The 21923-nt window shown below is 57.8% G+C and overlaps 1 protein-coding gene across 2 annotated transcripts; it reads right to left on the bottom strand.

Moving 5' to 3' along the window:
• Positions 1-754: 754 nt before the first annotated feature.
• EPHB3 (EPH receptor B3) lies at positions 755-21281 on the bottom strand. Of its 2 annotated transcripts, none has more exons than XM_033403191.2 (16): positions 20260-21281; positions 11563-11627; positions 9684-10356; positions 7196-7351; positions 6047-6397; positions 5769-5893; positions 5447-5606; positions 5256-5364; positions 4817-4869; positions 3650-3772; positions 3293-3540; positions 2570-2785; positions 2309-2479; positions 2023-2216; positions 1764-1919; positions 755-1658 (listed from the first exon to the last, which is right to left on the bottom strand). In XM_033403191.2, exons 1-16 carry the CDS (start codon positions 20363-20365, stop codon positions 1550-1552), a joined length of 3015 nt encoding a protein of 1004 aa, XP_033259082.1. In that variant the 5' UTR covers positions 20366-21281; the 3' UTR covers positions 755-1549. The 2 variants fall into 2 exon arrangements, with proteins under 2 accessions (XP_033259082.1, XP_004278489.1); XM_004278441.4 differs by having other exon boundaries at positions 2309-2458; positions 20260-20992.
• Between the last annotated feature and the right edge of the window lie 642 nt (positions 21282-21923).

Here is a 21923-nt window from a genome sequence, read left to right as displayed (position 1 = left end):
CCCACGCCCACTCCACCCCCTTTCTCCTTTGACATTTATTTCCAGAAGCTGTTTTCCTAACCCTCTCCCTGGTTCTGGTTATTTATCCTCTGAACCTTTCAAGTGTGCAGGCAGTCTCTGGGTGGGAATCCCAGCCTCGGGCCTCACTTACTGGCTCAGCGACTTTGGGCAAGTTACTTAACCTCTCCCTTTCCTCCTCTGTAAAAAAGAGATAAAAATACTTCCTTCCCTGGCTGGGTTGTTGTGAGATTAAATAAGATCCGTGTATAAATGGAGCGGTTTAGCCCAGTGCCAGGAGCATAGTAACCGTTCAGTAAAGAGGAGCCGCACTTCTCCACTGACACTTGCTGAAAGGAGCTGGCCTCTGCATCCGAACACCCGTGGGTTCTCATCCCCTTTGTCCAGGGCCATGTGACCCTGGGAGCTGACCAACTCCCTCTACCCCCAGACCCCTCAGAGACCATGGGTGTGAAACACCATCTGTAAAACACCTTCCAGACTCCGACAGCCCCTGGGAAGGCCTGGGCCTTAGAAGGAAGGAGCTCTGGGGTAGTTTCCTCTCTGCTGTTACTGCCCCACTTCCAAGTCAGATGCCGCAAGGCTGAAGCATAAAAGGGAAGTGGTACTTGGAGTGGCTTGCATCTGGCCTCCCAATGACTCCTGGGAGTTCTGAAGGGCTGGCGCTGAGGGACTGTGAACTCGAGGGCATCAGGGAATCCTGCCTTGGGAGGTCGAATGAGAAGGGGCAAAAGAATCATCTTATTGCCTTTATTTCGCTGACGGCCCAGCTGGCCCCACGGCAGGGCAGAGGGCCAAGCTCTCACCCACACTCTCTGTGCAGGCCAGTGCGTACACACACACACACACACACACACACACACACACACACACACACACACACACACACACACTCACTCACTCACATCCGACCTCTGGCTCTGAGAGTCAGTCTCTGGGGGGCAAGGGGTTGCTCCTCAGCCTGCCCCTGCCTGCCCTTTTATGACAGCACCAAGGGCGGGGGTGGGGCAGGGCCCTCAGCCCCCAGAACAAGTCCCTGTGCAAACTGGAGGGGCCAGCTGGCTTCGGGATGGGGGTGTCACATTTCTCCATTCCCAGAGTTCCCTCCTCCAGTTCCTGAGGGAGGGACTGCTCTCTGCCTACCTGGGGGTCCAGACCCCTGCCAGGGCTGGGCCCTATGGAACCCAGGTGTATTCCCCACCTGACCGCGCCAGGACCTCCAGCACTGAAGAACAGCCAAGTCTGAGGTGGTGGGGATCCCCCACTGGAGAACAGGAAGGCCGGGGCCCCGAGGGGCTTGGGAGGGGTCATCACCCCCTCTCCTAATCCATCTTCAATATGAAGAGGTTTGGGGCAAACTTCCTGCGGAGGGAGCACAGGCCTGGAGGAGAAGTCCTAGCTTGGGCCTTCCCCAGACTTCCATCTTCTGGGCCACAGCCGAAGGCCAGACATCCCGAAGTCCCGAAGTCCAGCCAGCTGGTCAGAGTCCTGCACAGTCCCTGGAGGGCACCCGTCCAGTGGGAGCTGGGTGTCAGACCTGCACAGGCAGCGTCTGGTTCATCTGCAGCCGCATGTCCTGGATACTGCTGAGGATCTTCTTCTGGTGGCCCGCCAAGGTGACCCCGATCCGGAGCAGGTCTCTGCAGACGGGCCAAGGGCACAGTCAGTCCCTCCCCGACTGCCCACCACTCCGGGCCCAGCTCAGGGCCCCCAGCCCTGCCCCTCCAGATGGGAGGCACACTCACTCTGCGGTCATCTGGGCCACCAGGTCAAAGGACGCAAACCCCGCACTGACAAAGCTCTCCTTGTACCGCCCCATCTTGATGGCATCTAGCCAGTCACCAACTGTCGTGAAGGTCGTGTAGTCTGGGACCGTGCGGTCCAGGAGGGGCTGTGACATGCTGTGGGGAGAAGAGAGGGACTTGATGAGTCCTGATGTCAGGGGAAGCAGGGGTAGTGCTGCTGGCTCGGGAGCAGGGCAGGGGCAGAGGCAGAGGAACTGACCCAGACTGGGCACTGGCGATGACTTTAAGGCTGGCGGCGTTGCGGATGAGCTTGTCCAGGGTGTTAACGATCTGGGAGAATTTGGGCCTGAGGTTCCGGTCTCGCACCCAGCAGTCCAGCATGAGCTGGTGCAGTGCTGTGGGGCAGTCCATGGGTGGGGGCAGCCGGTAATCCTGCTCCACGGCGTTGATGACCTGAGCCAAGAGCAGGGAACCCTGGAGTAAGCCACCACTCTGCTCCCCAGCCAGTTCCCACCCATCCGAGCGCTCTGGCTGGCCCCACTCACATCCTGGTTGCTCATGTCCCAGTAGGGTCGCTCGCCATAGCTCATGACCTCCCACATGACGATTCCATAGCTCCAGACGTCACTAGCAGAGGTGAACTTCCGATAGGCTATGGCCTCTGGGGCGGTCCAGCGAATGGGGATCTTCCCGCCCTGGTGGGGGGGGCACACGCCCTTCACCCTATGTCTCCGGGCTGATCCCCAGCCCCGAGCCCCTGCCTGGTTGGCCCCGCCCCCAGTCTCCCTCCCGGCGGCTTCCTGTACCAGGGAGCTGGTGTAGGTAGGATCAGAGGGGTCATCCTCCAGGAAGCGGGAGAGGCCAAAGTCTGAGACTTTGCAGACCAGGTTGCTGTTGACAAGGATGTTGCGGGCAGCCAGGTCTCGGTGCACGTAGTTCATCTCAGACAGGTACTTCATGCCGGCAGCAATGCCCCGCAACATGCCCACCAGCTGGATGACCGTGAACTGTCCGTCGTTGAGCTGGAGGCAACGAGCAGGCTCAAGGGGGTGCCCATTGCCTCCTGCCTGGCCGCAGGCCCACCCAAGACCCTCCTGCCTGCCCGCCTGCCCACCCTCTCCAAGTCCTCCAAGACCATGCCTCATCTACCCCTCTGACCATGTCCCTCGTGCACTGAGAGTAAGAAAGCTGCCCTCCTATGTGGCCGGCATCTGTATATATCAACCCAATTAACCCCTGTGAGGACCCAAATAACTTACCATTCTCATTTTACAACCAAGGCAGCTGAGACTCAGAGAGGTTAAGTAAAGCCTGAGGTCACACAGGCAGTAGGGGGCAGACAGAGTCCGGATGAGAACTCTGGTTTTCCTAGCTCTGAAGGCCCAGCTCTTTCCCTGCACCATGCCACCTCGGTAAATATTTGGACTTGAATAGGGTCTGCCTGACTTGTGGGAGGGGGTGGTTTGCCCAACCTAGCTCTCTGGGGGTGGGGGGAGGAAGAGGGGGAGGGGCCAGGGGCTGGCTCTTACCCGGAGGAAGGAGTCCAGGGCACAGTTCTCCATGAACTCAGTAAGGATCATGACTGGCCGACTTTTGGTGACCACGCCCTCCAACCGGATTATGTTGGGATGGTCAAACTGACCCATGATGGAGGCCTCGCTGAGGAAGTCCCGCCGCTGCCTCTCTGTGTAGCCGACCTTGAGTGTCTTGATGGCCACAAACACTTCCCGGCGGCCAGGCTGTTTTAGCCGACCCCGGCACACTTCCCCGAACTCCCCTGCAGGGCACAGGGCACAGATAGTAAGCTATTTCTGTACCCAACCACCTCTGCCCTCCCTCGGGGTCACCACCAGCCTCTCCTCCCCACCGTGCCCCAGGGGACTCACCAGCTCCAATCACCTCCTCGATCTTGACACAGGACACATCGATCTCCTTGGCAAACTCCCGCACAGCCTCATTAGGGTCTTCGTAGGTAAAAGGGTCGATATAAACCTTCATTCCAGGAGCAACTAAGGAAGAAAAGGTGGGTGTGAGAGGGGGTGAGATCCTTGAGCTGGGGACAGTGAGGGAACTCTGCGACCCGGGATACTGCCCCAGGTTCCTCCCCCAGACAGGAACACATTCCCAGCCTCTCTGCTAAACCTGCTCCGTACTCCTCTGTTGAAGCCAGAACTTGCCCCTCCCCACCCCGCCACTGTCCTCTTGGTGAGAACTAGTAACCATGACCGCTAGACACCTAGGATTCTTCTTCTTTCTCCCTCATCTCTCATCGTGTCAAAACCTATTTCAGATCCGTCCCTCTCCTCATTCCCACTGCCCCCGACCTTGTCTAGGCCATCAACACTCAGACTACTGCAATAGCCTCCCAGCTGGGCTCTCTGCCTCTAGACTTTGCTCACCAATCTAGCCCACACACCTGTCTTCCTACGACAATACTTTCATTGTATTGCTCCCCAGCTTGAGAGCCTTTCAGATCACCGGTGGTGCAGTCAAGTCCAAACTCCTCTGCCTGCCTTTCAGGACCCTCCAAGGACTGGCCGCAACCACCCAGCCTGGCTTCCCAGCAGCTGTCAAACCAGCCTTCTCACTGGCCCCCCTGTCGGGCACTCTCCCCACCCCACCCACTACCTTCCAGAGGCTCCTCTAGCCAGGAATGCTCTCCCCCACTCTCTAAACCCTGCTTATCCCACCTGGCTCAGCTCAGCCCAAGGCTACGTCCTCCAGGAAGCCTTCCTTTTTTCTGAACTCTCACTGCCCTCTGTCCCAGGAACACCCGGCTTAACACTTAATTGTTCTCTCATTGTTTCCTGTGTATACCTATGTCGTCTTTCTTACAAGACTGACTACCCCTGAGGACAGGGGTCACATCTCACTCATCTCTGGGGCTAGCAGGCGTGAGGTAGGGGCTCAGGAAGTGGCACTTAATTGGAAGCAGGAGGGGGCAGCCAGGGCAGGAGTTAAAGGAATAAAGTCCCAGACAGGGAAAGGGGTGTCTCCAAGCCCTGCAGGGACGAAGGGAGCTTTGGGAGGTTGGGATGAGGAAGCAAACTCACTGTATTGCTGCAGCTTCTCCGTGTACTCTGAATCAGAGCTGTGCCGCTGCTTCCTGGAGGGGCGGGGTGGAGGGTAGGCATGAGACAAGTCCGCAGCTCCTTCCCTTCAGGGGACCCTTGGGCTCACAGGAGGGGCAGAGAGCATAGGGGACCACCCAGTGCCTGGTGCTATGGTCAGTGGCTACAGCTGCCACTGGGTCTCCGGGCAAGAGGCTCAGTGGACTTGGTCCCTGAGGGAATCTGCCAGTAGATTCAGGGGACAGGGAGGGGACAGGACGAGGACATAGGCATGGACTGGAGAGAGCCTTTCCGACAAGGATAGCCTGGGCCTGGGAAGGCTGTGGTTCTAGGTCTGACGTGGGTGATGGTTCACCTATGTGGCGAGAGGGCTCTAGGGCACTAAAGGGAAGCTCTAGTCAGCCCCTGGGCCTGGGAGTACCTGAGGCAGACGACAGCAATGACCACAACAGCTACCACGAAGACAAGCCCAGCTGTGGCAGAGCCCACGATGAGGGGGAGCTGCTCCTGGAGCTGCTGGGCACCAGAGCCTAGAGACGGGGAGGGACAGGTGAGTGGTGGGGTGGAAAGTGTGGACAGGGGCAGGGACAGGTGTGGGGGGTGTGTGTGTACCTCTCTCACTTGTGGTCTCAAACTCAGCCGGGTGGCTGTACTGCCCATAGCCAGCTACGGTGCGGGCGCGGACCTGGACCACGTAGCGGGCGTCAGGCCGCAGCCCGTCCAGCTGCACGGAGTTCTTCTGGCTGGTCACTGTGGAGGCGATGCCCTCACTCTGCAATACCAGGAGGAAGGCTGTGTCTCAGTGGGCCCTGACGCCCATCGGCCCCTGCCCACCCCCGACTCAGTACCCAAGGCTTTGCTCTCAAGGGCCCCTGACACTCTCTGGGGTAATCTTCTTGTCCCAAGGCTTCCTCCTGCCCCTGGAGGCTCTGACCTTCTCAAAGTACTTCATCTCGTAGTCCAGGATGACTCCGTTGGGCCGCTCTGGGGGCGCCCAGGACAAGGTCAGGCTGCTTCCGGAGCTGCTGTGCAGGTGTAGTGTTGGCACTTCAGACGGGGCTAGGGGAAGAGCGGGGGGGCTCATCACGGGCCCTGGCACCCTTCCCAAGGACCCAGTTCCCACGGGACCCCCGATGGTCTGTGCCCCAGGCAACCTCAGCTCTATGTAGGAGAAGATGACTCAGGCCCTACCCTCCTGTGTGCCCTCCTCACCAGCCTGGTTGGTGGTGATATTCACAGCCGCGTAGCGGGGGGGCAAAGGGCTCTTGCCCGAGACACCGTTGACGGCCTGCACCTCAAAGGTGTAGCGCGTGTGGGCCAACAGATGGCTGATGTGGACCCGGCGTTCTGTGAGGCCCAGCTGCCGAGGCACAAAGTCCACGTTGTCATCGCAGCGTGAGCAGGTCGCGGCGCCCCCGGCCCCAAGGCCCCCACGGCACTTCTTGCAGATGACGTTGTACAGGAGGTCGTCCCGGCCACCCAGGTCCCGGGGCTCACTCCACTCGAGGGTCAGCGAGGTCTCATTCACATTGGAGATCACACCCCGGGGCGGAGACGGCACCGCTGTGGGAAAGGTGGAAGGAGAGGACAGTGAGCTAGGGCCCTAGGACCACCGTCTGTCCAGAGTTCCTGCACACTCCAAGCTGCTTCCCACCTCCTTGCCTTTGCCTCTGCTTTAATAAGCGGAATACCTTGCCTACGCTTCTTCGCTGGGCACACTCCTATTTATTTGGCCTTTAAGGCTCCACTTGAGAGGTCACCTCCTCTTGGAAACCTTCCTTGATTCATTCTCTTCCCGTCCTCTGCATTCCTGTAACAATTCCTGGGCATCCCTCCAGCCCAGCACTTAGCACATTATATGGTCATTATCTGTTTCCACATCTGTTTCTCCCACCAGGTTGCAAGCTCCTAGAACAGTGACTGTATCTTTTCCTCCACATCCCTGGCGCCTGGCAATTCCTGGCACTAAAGGCTGAAGCAGGGAAAATGCAGGACACCAGGCTGCCCCAGGGTTGTGAGGTCCCCTCTCTGATTAGAGTTGGGCCAAAAGAATAGCAGTTCTAGACAGAGGAAGGAGTAATGGACTAGAGGGTCCTAGCCAGTTTCTGATACCCAACGAGGAGCTAACAAATGCTTATTAAATGTTGGTGCAAGGGCTAAGCCTTTCAGCTCACCTGGATTCTGGCTCAGGGCCGGTCACTTCCTACCTGTGCCATGTTGAACACAACATCTAACCCCCCTGAGCCTCAGTTATCCTATCTGGAAAGTGGAGCTATTCATAGAGACTGTCTAGGCACCCCCGGGCTGGCCCGCAGAGGGAAGGCCTGGAGTGGGAGAGTATGAGGATGCGCGTTCACTCACTGGTACAGGCACTGTCTGCAGAGTCGGAGTCTGCGCGGTAGAAGTTACTGTGGCAGGTGCAGATGCTGGAGGCTGGCGAGGTGGTGCGGCTATTGGGCGGGCAGGGCAGGCAGGGCCCCTCTCCCTGCTTTGCCTTGTAGCTCCCAGGGGGACAGGCTGGAGGAGAGAAAAGGATGGATGTCTCACCTCTATCCCTGCAGACACCAACCCGCCACACCTCTGTAGGAATCTGGCCCTTCCCAAGCACAGGTCTCGGTCCCCCACCTCCCAGACTGCGGGGGCCGTGCTGGTACTGCCTAAGTCCAGCTGCAGCTACAAAAGGCCCTTTTGCCCCGTGGAAACCCCACATCAGCAGACTCCTCCCCGCCCCTGCCCCGACCCCGACCCCCAACTCTGGGGCCTCACGGACGAAGACGTCAGCTCCATCACCCGGACAGCCTGGACTTGTCTAGGCAGGGATGAGAGGGAGGAGGAAGAGGAGGGAGGGGGACGGGAAGAGACCATTAGTGGGCTGGCAGCAGCCTCTACTCTGCTGGGGCGCCCCCACCCCTCCCTGAAGCTCGAGGATAATTATTCCTGAAGATCCTGAAGAACGCCCCAGAAGAGCCAGGAGGTGGGGCCTCTGAGTTTCACAGCCAGCCTCTCTCCCCACCCAACCAGAGCAGGGCAGCAGCTCCTTTCTGCCCTGGGGCAGGGGTGGGTGCTGAGGAGCGGTGAGAAAAGGAAAGAAGGAAAGCAGGCAGGAAGGCTGGGGTCACCTGGAGTTCAGAGGCCTCAAAACATCCACGAGGGGAACCCCAATCCCCAAAGGGAGCCCAGAGCTCAGGGCCTGAACACCCCTTCAGAGCCTCTCTTTGGGCCTGGCTCTGGAGAGTCCCCATATCTACGATGGCCATATAATTTATTATTCAAACTGCACTATTTTGAGAGTGAAAGCGGGCACCAGTAATAATCACGTTAGCATGACAGGCATAAACCAGGACTGCCCTGGACACACTAAAGCATATGGTCATCCTGCCCATATACAACTGCCTTTGGGGAGGTCGTCCGGGGTGTTGGGTCTGTGCCCTTCTCTGGGGTTTAATCTCCTTCGACTAAGGTGATATTCCATCCCAGCTCTTTTGAGCCAGTGGGAGAGGGGGCAGGGGCCAGGCCAGCCTGGTTGCTATGGGAACCATAGTGCATTTCCTGCTAGGGACCTGCAAAGTGTTAGCCGCTCTTCAGGTTGTCAGGCTCATCACCCCCACCCCTTTCTCCACTTAGGAGGAGGAAGTCTGGGGGCAGGTTCCCATAGAGAAGTGGAGAGGGGCAGGGCAAGGCACTGTTCACCTTCCCACAACAGCACCCGACACTGGGCCTCACAGCCAGGTTGGGCCTCCAGCCCCCTTACACTGAGGGTTGTGCTAACAGCCAGCTCCCACCCCTAGTAGCTTCAGGTTGCAAGTGCCAGGTGGGAGAACAGGGCAGAGAGGACAGAAGACAAGGCCCTCAGCACCTTGGCCTGCATGGTACAGCACTGGGTGAGGCTGCAGTCCCAGCTCCCACATTCCCAGCTATGAGGCCTAGAGTGCAGAGCCTCTCTGGGCCTTCTTATTGGCTCCACAGGAGACGCAGCTGGAATCTACCTTACAAAGTTGTGGTAAGCCTCAGATGAGAGAACCTCTCATGAACGGGTGTTTTAGCTGGAAAATCTAGCACGCTGGGAGGTCTTATGAGTCTCGGCAAGCCACCCAAGACAGGCCTCCTAACCTCCTCGTCTATGAAACCAGGACCAAACAAGCCTTGTCCCCCGTGCATCCCAGGGCTCCCGAGAGTCACAGCTAACACTTACATGGTGCTGTGCTTCCCCACGTCCCAGGCACTGTTCCCAGGGCTGCCATGCACTGATTCAGTTAAGCCCCACTACCACTCCACGAAGGAATCACCATTAATGTCCCCATTTTGCACATGAGGAAACCGGGGTTCAAAGAGTTAAATAACTTGCCCAAGGTCTCACAGATGGTAAGTGGCAGAGTCAGGACTCAGGACTTCAGAGACTGGGCCCCTAACCTCTGTGCTATAAATACTGCTTCTCAAGATGCAGATGAGACCCCTCAGGTTAATCGGCCAATCACGAGGTGCCTGCAGCTCTGGGTCCCACCTAATACTTGCAGGGTGAAACGTAAACGTGGCACTGGACAAACGGGCATCTCTGCTGGCCTCCCGAGACTCTGAGCACGTTCTTCAGCTGCCTCCTTGTCAAGGATTCTCCACGTCTTCCTTCCTCTCTCTTTAGTTTCATTTTTTTCTCCTGGTATTCTGGTGTCTCTCCTCATTTTCTCTCATCTCCCTCCTTGCACCATGTTTTCTGCACCTGATACCCCTCCTCCCTTTCCTCCCTCTGCCCCAGACCTAAGGCCAGACCCCCCCGTCTGGCAGGTAGGAAGCGGTGGGTAGGGGGCAGCGGGCGGCTGTGGCCCAGACCCTCCCCAGGCCAGTCCCCACTCACGGCGGCACTGGGACTCCTTGGCGGCTGGCTCGTGGCCGGTGGCACAGGTGCAGGCACCCACAGGCACCATCCACTCCCCGTCACCGTTGCAGTAGAGCTTGAGGGGTACCGAGACCTCCACGGCGTTGGCGATACAGGTGCCAGGGGCAATGACCAGTGAGGTGGGCTCAGCCCCGGTGAGGGTCTCGGGGAAGAGCGCGAAGCCTGCGGTGGTGGATGCGCACTTCTTGTAGAAGGCACGCACAGAGATGAGCGACATGCAGGCGCCCTGGTCCTGGAAGGCCAAGTAGAAGCCGGCCTTGGAGAGCGGCCCGAAGCTGCGCACCTTGGTGTTGACACGGCCGGCATCGAGCCGCGAGAAGCTCTCATCGGGCGCGATGGTGTCCACCTTCACGTAGGGGTTCTCCATCCAGAAGGGGGAGGAGGCCGAGGCCACGTCGCTGTCAGCCTCATAGTAGAAGAGGTTGAAGGTCTCCTTGCAGGAGCCAGGGATGTTGGGGATGCTGTTGCAGTCACGCACAGTGAACTTGAGCTCCACGTAGACCCGCTGCACGTCCTGCCGCCAGATGAACCCTGTGCGAAGCCAGTTGTTCTGGCTTGACTCGCGCACGTTACACACCTGGTACGTGCGGATGGGGTTCATGGCCTCGTCATAGCCGCTCACCTCTTCCCACTGTGCAAGTGAAAAAGACAGAGAGTAAGCACCGGCATTTGCCGGGTGCTTATCACATGCCCAGATCTGCTACATTTACTTCACAGAGATGCTTCCATGGTGTAGCGGTTGAGCACACAGACTACGTGGGTTCAAATCCCAGTTCTCTGCTTGTGGTGTGACTACAGGTAAGTCACTTAACCTCCCTGTAACCCCACTTCCCCATCTGTAACATGGTAAGAAGATGTATAAGGAATAAATGACTTTAAATGACTACAGCACTTAGAATGGGGCACTTGGTAAGTACTATGTGAGAATTAGCTATAATGTTTATTATCTTTATGCCTTAATTTCATTGTCTATAAAGTGGGACTGATTGCAAGTAAATGAGGCTGTGAGGAATTAAATCAGTTTAATATATGTAATGGGCTTGCACCAATACCTGATACAGACAGAGCAAGCATTCAGTAAACTTTGGTTATCACTATTACCATCACATTTAACCTTCATTGGGTTGGCAAGAAAGTTCGTTCAGCTTTTTCCGTAACATCTCACGGAAAAACCCAAACAAACTTCTTGGCCTATCCAATACATCTGTTGTCCCCACTCCAGAGGAGAGGAAGTCAAGACTCACAAAGGCAGGGACTTGCCCAAGGTCACAGAGTCAGGTCTGGTGACTAAGGGCCTATAATATCACCCAAATCCAGTGTTCCAGAACTTAGTGTAGTTGTGAAGGACATCTAGGGAGGCTAATTAGAACACTTTAGAGACGTCAGGACTACAGGAATGTAACAGTCAAGAAATGGAGGCCCAGAAAGGCAAACTGTCTTGCTCAAGGTCACACAGCAAGTCAGCGATCTGGAACCAAGGTTTCCTTGTTCCCAAGCACCCAGGAAGGAGGGAGATGGTCAGGACAGACATGCAAAGGGATGTCAGGCAGGAGAGGGATGGAAATAGGCTGAAGACAGGCTGGGGGGTGGGCAGAGGGAGAATGAGCCAAAGGTGGTGTGTATGTGGGAGGGGGGACAGAAGCAGGCTGAAGAGTCAGAGATGAAAACACTCACAGAAACGGACCATCAGGCAAAGGAGGAAGGTGACAGATGAAGAGGACGGGGATGCCGCAAGAGGGGGAACTGACAAGCAGTGGGCAGAGGCAGCCCTTCTTGAGCCCTGCTGCAGGGGTTAATTGGCAACCAACGCTCAGGAGAAATGGTGGGGAAGTCTTACCCCACTTTCTGGATGAGATGTCCATGCCAACTCAGACGTCACCCATTTTGTATCCATGAGGGTCTCTGGGGGAGCAAAAGGAGAAAAAAGGTCAGGGGCCAAGTTTAGGATGAAGAGAAAGAGGAGGTTGCCCAGGAAAGGCCAGGACGCCAGGCATTGATTCCCACCAGGTACTCCCACCCCATCCCCAAGTTCCCCAAACCCTCAGCTCCCCTGGCCCAGAGGAGACCCTGCAGCCACCCCCAGAGATGTCATAACGCCAAAGATGTCTTGTCCGGCCAGCTGGGAGTGAGTGTCAGCTGCTGACCCCAGGTCTGGGTTAATGAGGCAGAAGCCAGGGCCAGTTCACACACCTACAGGCTCTGCTAATCTCCACACAAAGGGGCTGGCAGGGCCTTTATCCTGGAACAAAGGGCCGTGTGCTTCAGACCCTGTTGCTCAGGCCTCCCTTGACTCCACTCCCAGCACAAAGGCCCAGCTCCACACACGCCCAGGGGAAGGGAAGAGCAGTCACAGGCCAGAGCCCACTCTCACCCAGCCTCCCACAGACCATCTCTGGAGGACAGGACAGGAATGCTCTTTGAGGACGGGGTGAGGGCCACCAAGGCCCAGACTAGTTCCTCTAGAGCTAGTTCAGTTCTTCCTGCAATCCTTGGATAAAAGTACTGCTGGCGTACCTCTTTTACAGATGAGGAAACTGATGCCCAGATACAGTACATATAGGGCGTAAGGTAAAACCGTTAGGACTTGAGGTGAAAAGTTGAAAGGTGACTCAAATTCAGGTCTATCTGATTCCACAACTAACCCCTTAACCAGGGCACTCTGACTGCGATATGCCCCTCTGTAAAGGGGGAACAGAGAAAACCTGGAAAGCTCCTGTGTATACTCTAAGTCCCACCCAAGATGTCATCTCCTCCAGGAAGCCTTCCCTGAACCACCGAGTCAGGGCTGGACACCTTCCTCTATGCATCCAGGGCCAGGTGCTTTGTCATAGCACCGATCCTCTTCTGAGCTTCGGATTTTTTTATCTGTTTCCTTTTGCTCGGCCACAGGAGGCGCCTATTAATGTTTCTGACTTAAACTTGCTCCCCTAGGAACCTGGATCCTGGGTTCTGGCTTGAAAACTCTCCTCTCTGACAGTGTGACCCCAACATTAGACCCAGGAGCAGAAAAGAGGCCCCAAGTCCTTTCCCATAGCCTGGAAGACAGCCAGCAGTTCTCCCCTCCACTCCAACCTGGAATGGGGCAGGGCCGCCCCAGAACTTCTGAAGGCCTCCACATCAGCAATGGGGCAGGCTGGAGGTATCCAGGAAGGGAAAGGCCCAAACCCCACAGGCTCCAGGCTTTTGGCCTTCGCCACTTTCCTGCAGTCTGGGTCTGAGCCTAGGATGGGGGATGAGGCAGCTGTGGCCCCAGGCCCTCATGTGAGGCAAAGGGAGCAGCGAGCAGCAGCCATTCACTTTGGGGAGTGAGGCTCCCTCGTCTTCCTGCAGCAGCAGCTGGTCCCTGGAGGGCCCGGCTGCAGGATGCGCTATCCCAGCTTCATCGTCGGTGGCCTGACAGGCCCCTCTGGCAGACAGACAGACACAGACATTTAGCAAGGGGGTAGAGGGGTACGGGAGGGAAGACGGGATGGGCAGAAGCAGGGGCCCCAGAAACAGGCAGGGAGGGAGACAGGCGGGCGGAGCAGGCGGATGGTGGGCGGCATCGAACTGGAGGGATGTGCTGAGCCGGCTGGCTAGGACCAGACAGCCGGGATGGCCGGCGGTGGACTACAAAAGACAGCGAGATGGAGAGACAAGGAGGCCCCAAGAGACAGACACAGAGACAGAGAGGGAGGCTGCCAAGTAGCCTCTTCGCTAGCCATTGGCCCAGAGTACCGCTGTCCCTGGGAGCCGTGGAGCCAAGCGCACCCCCTCCCCCCAGCCAGTCCGCCTGCTTGTCTGCCCGCCGCCCGCCGCCCGCCGCCGAGCAGGCCAGGGCTCCCACCGCTCCCTCGCGCTGCCTCCCTCCTCCATCTCCCTCACTTCCTTCTGCTCAGCCAGTGCCAAACCCATCTGGAACTGTTTAAACCCAAATATTCAGCCCCTCCCCCCTCCAGCCAGATTCCTCCGCAGTTTAAAACAAGCCCTGCGCCGGCTCGGAGAGGAGTGGGGGGAGGGGGCGGGGGGGTTTGGTGGGGTAGGATCTTCGTTTCTGCTTAATTTCTGGGGAGCGAGAGAGGGAGGGGGCGGGGATCGGCCCTCGGCCATCGCTCAGCCTTGGCCATCGCTCAATCTCGGCACATTTTTCCCATTAATGAGGAGAGGACTTAGATTTCGAGTCATGTGTGCCTGAGGAAGGGCTCGGTCACCCTGGTGGGGAGGGGGCTTGCTCTCTGGGGGAGGGAAGGGGCCTGCTCGCTTCAACAAGAGGGAGACCCTGAGGTGCCTGGGTCCCAGCCTCAGGAAGAACATGGGGGGTGGTCCCCAGTATCCATCTGTCTGGGGGTGGGGCGGGGAGAGACCCAGCCCAACAGAGCCCACCTTTTCTATGTGTGTGGCATGTGTGGGTGTGGGTGTGTGTGTAGGTACACACGCGGGGGTAAAGGATACAGGTACAGGGGACAAGGACAAAAGAGGAATGAGGGAGCAATCTCCACACTCCCCAGCTGACAACTGCACCCGCACCCTCCTCTGTCCCACCAAGTGGCTGCTCCCCGATACAGCCCCACCAAACCACGAAGCAAGCAGGGAAGTGGCCACCAGGCCTTTCTGGGATGTTCTGGGACTGGGGCTTCAATGCTCAGAAGGAAAGCAGCACCCCTTTCAGGTTTCACAGGGCCGCGGGGAACAGCCACGTGGCAGCAGCCGTGTGGCCCCGGCCTGTGCACACACAGACGCACACACATCACCCAGTTCTCAGTGGCTGGGCTCGTTCCCGCCACTGGGGCCAAACAGCGACAAGTCACACGTATGGTGGACAAAAACACACAAAGCCACGGCCACCCGCAAACACACACACGGCTTCACACACAGCTACAGTCCGTCTTTGACGGACACACGGATACATATGGTACAAGCAGATCAGTCTTCCTGAGACATTCGTATACAGTGAGTCTTTCCTACACACAGACTGGGCTTGCCTTAGGCAAAGACTCACTCTCACAGCCCTCAGATGTGCGGATTTCCTGAGACATATGCATACGTGAGGGCACGTGCATTCAACAGTGCGTTCTCCCTACACACCCAACTGCACACTATTGCCAACCACAAGTCACAGTCTTGAGTGTAGTCAAGTACAAACACAAACACCAGTTTCTCTGTACAGACACGGTGACATGCTCTTACACAGTCACACACAACTAGCATCAGCTGCACATGCACAGATGCCCATTTGCACCAAAACATTCCATAGGAGCATGCGGACACAGTGTAAGTATCAATATCTAGAGGTTGTGTAAAGCCTCAGAGGTGCATCCTCCATGCACATCTCACACCCACACCCACACCCACACACCCACACACACGCTACAAGCACGATCTTTCTATGAGGTGAGTTTTCAAGTGGGGTGGAGGAAGAGTTGGGAGAGGGCACTGTCTGCTGAGAAAGCAAAGGCACTGGGGCAGCCTCGGCCAGAGGCTCAGGGAAGGAACAAGCCCCAGACCAGCTTCCTGTGGCCCTGACCCAGGCAGGAGCTGTCACAGGTCACGAGGCTAGGGGTGGGGCAGGGGCGTGAAGATGATTCTGGGTGTGGCTGGGTGCAGCCTCCCCAGGTGCAGCCCTTTCCCAAGCAGCAGGCCACTTCCCGGCCAGCACAATGCCACCATCCCCAGCACTGAGCCCTTGGGGAGGGGGTGGCACGATGAGGGCATTTAGCCTCAGGAGCTTCAGGCAACACATATGTTGTGGGCCCAGCAGGAGGAGAACATCGTGGGCACCCAGCCTGTGTCTGAGGGCCTCACTGGGCCGCCCTGGTGCTGGGAGCCTGCCACCTGCCCTAGTGAAGGGCCAGGGACACACAACTTTATGGAGCTGCCAGACCCCACAGCGACCCCAAGCCCCAAGTCACACAGAGCACCCCACCCTGGGAACAGGCATGCCAGTGAGACCAGAGAATCAAACAAATCTAGAGACAGGAGCAAGAAACCCACCGGCCCAAACTCCAGACCGAGGACGTTGAGGTGGTGGGAAAGGTCACGCTCCTGGGCTGGGCCAGCAGCGCGTGCAGGGGCAGGAGGACAGAGGGGCAGGGTGCGGGCGAGAAGGCACACCCTGGAACCCTGCCTGCAAAGAGAGGGAGGAAACTCCTGGTCACTTCGGAGTTGGTCCCCCTCTTCCGCCTGGGGTCCCTACCTCAGCCAACCAATCCAAGGGATCTGTCCCATCTTCTCCCATCCTTCTCCTCCCCTGCGTGTCGGTGTGTGTACACGCGTGTACCAACCTGCACACTCCGGGTGGTCAGCCCGGGGAGAAAGGGGTCTTAGGCAGACCCTGCCATGGGACCTGGAGGGCCACCACCCGCCCCCTGCCATGGCCCCGAGGGCCTCCAGTCTGGGATGGAGGAGAGGGGAGCATCCCAGAACAGAACACATTTTGGTTTTCATTCTTCCCCTCAGATCACGGAGATTTATAATTAAATAAACCTGAGAGGGAGGAGAAGGGAGGAAGCAGCACAGGACAGGAGCCCAAATGCCTCAGTGCTCATCCACAGCCCCCCACAGCCCCCACCCCAGTTGTGGCCCTGCCAGCAGCCAGAAGGACGGATGAACAGCTAGCTTTGGAGCCCTTCCCTGGGAGCCCAGCCACAGCGGGTCTGACCAGGAGTCTGGGGGCGGAGAGGCAACAGGAGACCCGGTGCCAGGGCCAGCCCTTGGGGCAGGGGGCCTCTCCCACCCCATCAGGTGCCCAGATGTATCCAGTCTCCCTCCCCCCACTCCCAGCTGCCCAATCCCGACAAACCAGTTTGACTCAGCACAACAGGCAGGGCTACAATTTTCAAACTATGCAGGCCTGGTGATTCAGCCTCTTCATGCTGTTTAATTAGTGTAAGGCGGGTGGCGGAGGCCTTGCCCACAGCAGCTTTGGGTTAGCTCGCTGCTGCTGAGGCCACAGCAGCGGCGGTGGCAGCAGTTCTGGTTAAAGGGAAGACAGTGACGGACAAACTGGTTCCCCCCAATCCCTGCTGCTGTCCCTTGTCGCAGCTCTGAGGTGCCAGCTGAAGACAAACAGGGGCGGGGCGGGGGGGCTGGAGAGCCAGAGGCCACTCGAACAAGTGAGGAAGCCACAGAAACCCCAGCCCGCTGTCCCCTCTCAGCTGCCACCTACTCGGTGGTCACTGGTGCTGCCTCTGAGAAAGAGATGGGTCACACACTGCCTGTCCCCCGCCAGGGCCTGCTTCCACTACAGCAGCAGCTCAGCTACAGGGCTTGCCTGGGAGAAGGCTGTCCAGTCCCCCCTCTTACATCTGGTAACTGTTTCTTTTTTCTCAAAAGAGTCTCTTCCCAGCAGGGACCTCCTCACCCCATCTGAGGTATAAGGACCCTATGGTCCAGACATCCTTCCTATCCCACGCCCTGTTCCTGGTCCGCTCACCTACTGGACCCCACTCCCTGGTTCATGGTCCTGAAGGGGAGAATGGTCTTGGCTTGGGGGACTGGGGGACATTACCTGAAAGCAGAGTGAGCAACAAGGTGGCCCTGTTTCCCTGTGAGTGAGGGTAAAATCGAGGGCAATTTGTGTGTGTGTTTGGTGCGGGTGTGTGTGTGTGTGTGTGTGTGTGTGTGTGTGTGCGCGCGCGCGCAGGTGGAAATCAATCAGAGGGCAAGGAGAGAGGTGTTTCTTCAACCAAGGAGGATAAGCCAGGACCCTGGCTCCATCCTCATGGAAAACTGATGAGATATTTGGATGCAGAATCTTCATGAACCCCAAGTATATAGGGAGGAAGAACCACCAGGTGCTAGACAGCATCTAATCAATGAGACCATGAGGGACAGCGCCCACAGCTCAAGGACCCTGGGCCTAAATATAATGACCTCAGAGGCCAAGAGCCTAAAGGCTCCCTAAGGCCAAGGGCAAACCAAATCCTGGCAAAACCAAAGGGAAGGCTGGGTGGAGCAACTGAGTGAGATCCTCCACCCATAAAGCTTGGGGGGCTGAAGAGAGCTTCAGTGCTGGGCGTCCCACCCAGCCCTGTCCTCTGGCCACAGCCCAGGACCCCCAGGTCCACCCATCCCGCCATTGGAGCTCCAGAATAGGGATGGGGTACAGGCAGGAGTCAAGGACAGCTGTCTCCTGACCCTGCTCTCTTCCCATCCCATCCTTTCCCTCCCAAAGCTGGAAAAAGATGGAGGTGGGGGGACAACTTCCTCCCCAGACGAACTTTTCCTCCTCCCATTATTGCGTCCTCTAAGCTCCCTCCAGCAGGGCAAGGGTACACACCAGTTTCACTTTCTGGCGCTCCCCAAGGAGCAGACCCTAGGGTAATAATAATAACAGTTAATCCTTGAATAACAATGGCTGTGCTAAGCACTTGACACACATTAAGGATTCAATCTTCATAACAGCCCTAGGAGATGGGTTCGACTACTATCCCATCTCACAGTGAGGGAGAGCAGGAGTGTGGTTAGGTAGACCACTGGGCTGGGGTCAGCACCCTGAGGCGTCATCTCTCTTTTTCCTTTCATTCTCACGCCAGCGGAAGACCCTAAGTTCTCATATATGGCAAAAGTGAAGGAACTCGTGAAAGCCACACTTGGGAGGCACTGCTACCTTCCTAGGGGCACCCCACACTGGCCTGGCCTCCCAGCCACCACCCACCCAGCCAGGGAATAGCCCCAGATCCCACTTCACAGCCTGAGGGAGGAGGGGACAGAGTAGGGGCAGTGGTCCCACTGTCCTCTCTTTCCTGGGCTGCTACAGCTCATCAGGCCTTTGCCTCCTGGTCAGCCCTTTGGGTCCTGGGCTTGGAGGCCTGGATGCCAGCTCCCAGCTAGGGCCTGCCAGCTGGGGTCTAGAGGGACCAGCAGATTGTGAGGGGTGAAAAGGAGGACGAAAGGAAGGGAAAGAGGAAGAAGGGAGGGAGGAAAGAAGGGGTGAGCCTTTTCAGGTACCCCTTGCTCACCTGACCCAAACCACGCCCCCACTCCACTCTCCGAATCAGCACCCACCACGCCCCACAACAAGGGCTCTGGGGCCTGGCACACACAGTCCTGTAAGTGCGTGTGCCTGTGTCGCCTCTCCCGGGCTAAGACACAGACCTGGGAACTCCAGCAGGCTCCCTGGCTCACACCCTTGAGGCAATCAACAACAAAGCCCCACACCGGTTTCTCACGCCTGTGATTCTATCACACACATGTGGGAGAGCGTGCACAAGCGTGGGCGCGACCTCGGTGTGTCTGTCTGGATTTGCATGCGTCCACCCGTGTGAATCAGTCTGTCAGCACCAATGGGCTCAGAGATAAAAGACGTTCAGAAGAATGTGTTTTTCCCCCTGGAGAAAATGAGAAAGAACCAGAGAATGCCTTTCTCTCCGAACTCTGTTCTTTTTTCCTTCCAACCTTCAAGTTTACCGATTACGAACATATGAACAAACCAAGTCGCATGGAATTCATATGTTTGTTCTCAAACTAAGAAAGTGACCGGATTTGTTAAAGATACCAAATATAAGTACTGCCTATAATCCCAATTTCCCCCAAATTTCTGTGGTGTCCTTCCCTCCACCTTAAGGAAGGTTTATTTTCCCTCATTTAATGGCTCCAAAAATTTTGGGAACTGTGCGTTTGTGTCTGCATCTGTCTGTATGTCTATTGTTTAACCAGTGTCAGTGCCTCTGTCCCCTCAGGCTTGTGTCAAGTGGATGTGTGTGAACTCTCCCACCGGGGCCAAAAACACTTGGGCTGTCCATCCAACCACAGTCGTTTGGAAGTTGGAGCAGTCTCGGCAGGTTTCACAGAACCCATCGAGAGAAGCCCGGCCTTTTCCCACCGGCTAATGCGTAAGGCACCGGCTCCGGCACTACCTGGGACAAGCCCCGGAACCTCAGGGGTTCGGTGGAGACCCCAGCACACGGGGTGTCCTGCTAGAAGGCAGAGGGGGTGCCGCAGAGCCGCGTGTAATGCCCGGTGAACACAGCACCTCGTGGATAGTTGGCGCTCGTAAACCGTAAACAATAACAGGCCCCCGCCTCTCCATCCCCGCAGCCATTCCCTGACAAAGCGGGGTGCACGCACTCACACTCTCACTGATCACTCCAAGGGGTTCCGAACCAACGCCGCCCCTCAACCTGGGGAGTCCCGCTTCGCCTCCACCCTCCACAGCCCCGCATCAGCCTCAGAGCCCCCGCCTCGCCTGGTGGGTCGCCCACACTTCCTTGCCTCCAGAAGGTGTCCGGCGCCCCGCTCCTCTGCCCTGAGTGCGGGGTACTCCCTCAGAAGCTCACGGCCGGGCCATGACTTTCGGGGACGCTCTCCCGAGTTGAGCTGCCCGCGATCTCGCAACCGGCGGACTGCCTGCCACAGACGTAGCTGGAGCCTCCGAGGCGGCGCCGAGAGCGTCCTCCCCACCCCATCCTCCGGACCCTGGAAAGGGCGCGGGTGACCGAGCTTCCTCTGAAGTGCGCCCAGCCCTCATCGGACCAACACCGCAGACCCTCCCCGGCCCACGCTCGGGCGACCCCGGACACCTTAACCCTTGGACGCACCCCCCGACGCCGCTCACCTTCCAGCGCCCGGCAGCCGGAGGGCAGCAGCAGGGGCAGCAGCAGCAGCGGAGAGAGCAGCGGCAGGAGCCCCGGCGGCGGCGGCGGCGGGCGGGCTCGGGCCATGGCCGGGGCGGGCTCCGGGAGCCGAGCCGAGCCGCGCCGGGCCGCGCCGGCGGGGCTGCGGGCACCCGCGGGAGGGTCCGCTCGGCGGGCTCCGAAGAAGGCTCGCGCACGGTGGTCCTACGAGATCCAGGCAAGGAGAGGGTGCAATCCAGGCAGGCGGCTCCGGGACCGAGGCGGCGCCCTGAGCCGGGCGATGCTGAGGGATGCGGGCAGGTCGGTCCCAGGGGAATCTGGACGGACCGGTCCTGGAGGATCCGGGGCGCTTGGAGAGCTCGGAACCAGTGGACTCGGGGGGGCGGGCCGGGGAGGGAGTGCGCAAGTGGTGGTAGTTCGGTGTGCACAATAATCCAGAGGTCTGCTGCGGGTCCGACTCGGATCGGGGACTCCGGGTGCGCGCGCCGTCCGGGGTCCGAGCTGGGTTCTTGCTGCGCCGCTCACGTACTCACTTCTGCTGTCCCCAGCGCTGGCGCGGCCGCTCTGGGCGAGAGGGGTGGGGCCGGCCGCCTGCCTGTCATCTCTGAGGCCCCACCCTTAGCCATCCTCCACCCACTCACAGACCGCCAGGCGCGCTGGTTCGGCCTCGAGAGCACTCTGCCGGAGTTCAGTTGGCGGCGGCTCCATCACGCCCACCTTCGTTCTCTGAGGACTGGGGTGGGCGGGGCCAAGGAAAAGATGAATCAGATTGGGCGGAGCGATACTGTCCGTCAGAGGGAGAAGCCCGCCTCCTGTCCCCCATTGGCGTTTAGTAACCGAACCTGTGTCCGGCGAGGTGCCATCCACGTACAACGAGCCGGGGGCGCCCCCGTGTGGTCTGTACGTGCCCAGGGCCGCCGCCATGTGGCTGTGTTTCCAAGCACGTCCTGACACTAACGAAACTCGGCTTAGGCAATACCAGGTGGGCGTCCTCCGCGACGCATCCTGCAACGAGGGCCTTCTCGCTTGTTTATTTATTCATTCATTCACCTGTGTATTTCATCATTCTTTGAGTCAAAGACTCTAGCAACTTCTGGCGATACAACAATGGATAAGACAGAGGTTCGTGTTCTCTTGGAGCTAGTTTAGCGATGGAAGCAGGCATGAAGTTATCAGAGCAGAGTGTAACTTATTATTATGGAGGAAGGACAGAGTTGCTGGAGCACATGTGAGAGGGACGGCTATGTCTGGCCCTGAGGAAATGACATTCAAGCTGAAATGTGAAAGATGAGTAGTAGGTGAAGGATGTGTGTTTGGCGGGGGCAGTTTCAGGCAGAGCAAACTGTGTGAAGTCCCAGGGGCAAGAGAAACATTTATCAGAGGAAGCCGAAAGAAGTTCAGAATATCTTAAGCGTAGAGTTGGAGGCTGAGGGGGGCCAAAAGGAAGCTTGGAAATCGGTGTGGGGGACCAGAGGAATTTTTTTTTAGATTCATAAGGCCTTCCTGGGGTGAGGGGGGGAGGGTTGGGATTGACATATACACACTACTATATATGAAATAGATAATAAGGACCTACTGTATAGCATAGGGAACTCTACTCAATACTCTGTAATTGCCTACATAGGAAAAGGATCTTAAAAAGAGT

Source organism: Orcinus orca, chromosome 5 (assembly GCF_937001465.1).
Source record: "Orcinus orca chromosome 5, mOrcOrc1.1, whole genome shotgun sequence".
Classification (NCBI taxonomy): Eukaryota; Metazoa; Chordata; class Mammalia; order Artiodactyla; family Delphinidae; genus Orcinus; species Orcinus orca.
The sequence above is the reverse complement of the archived record's forward strand: the minus strand, read 5'-3'. Positions and strand labels throughout refer to the sequence as shown.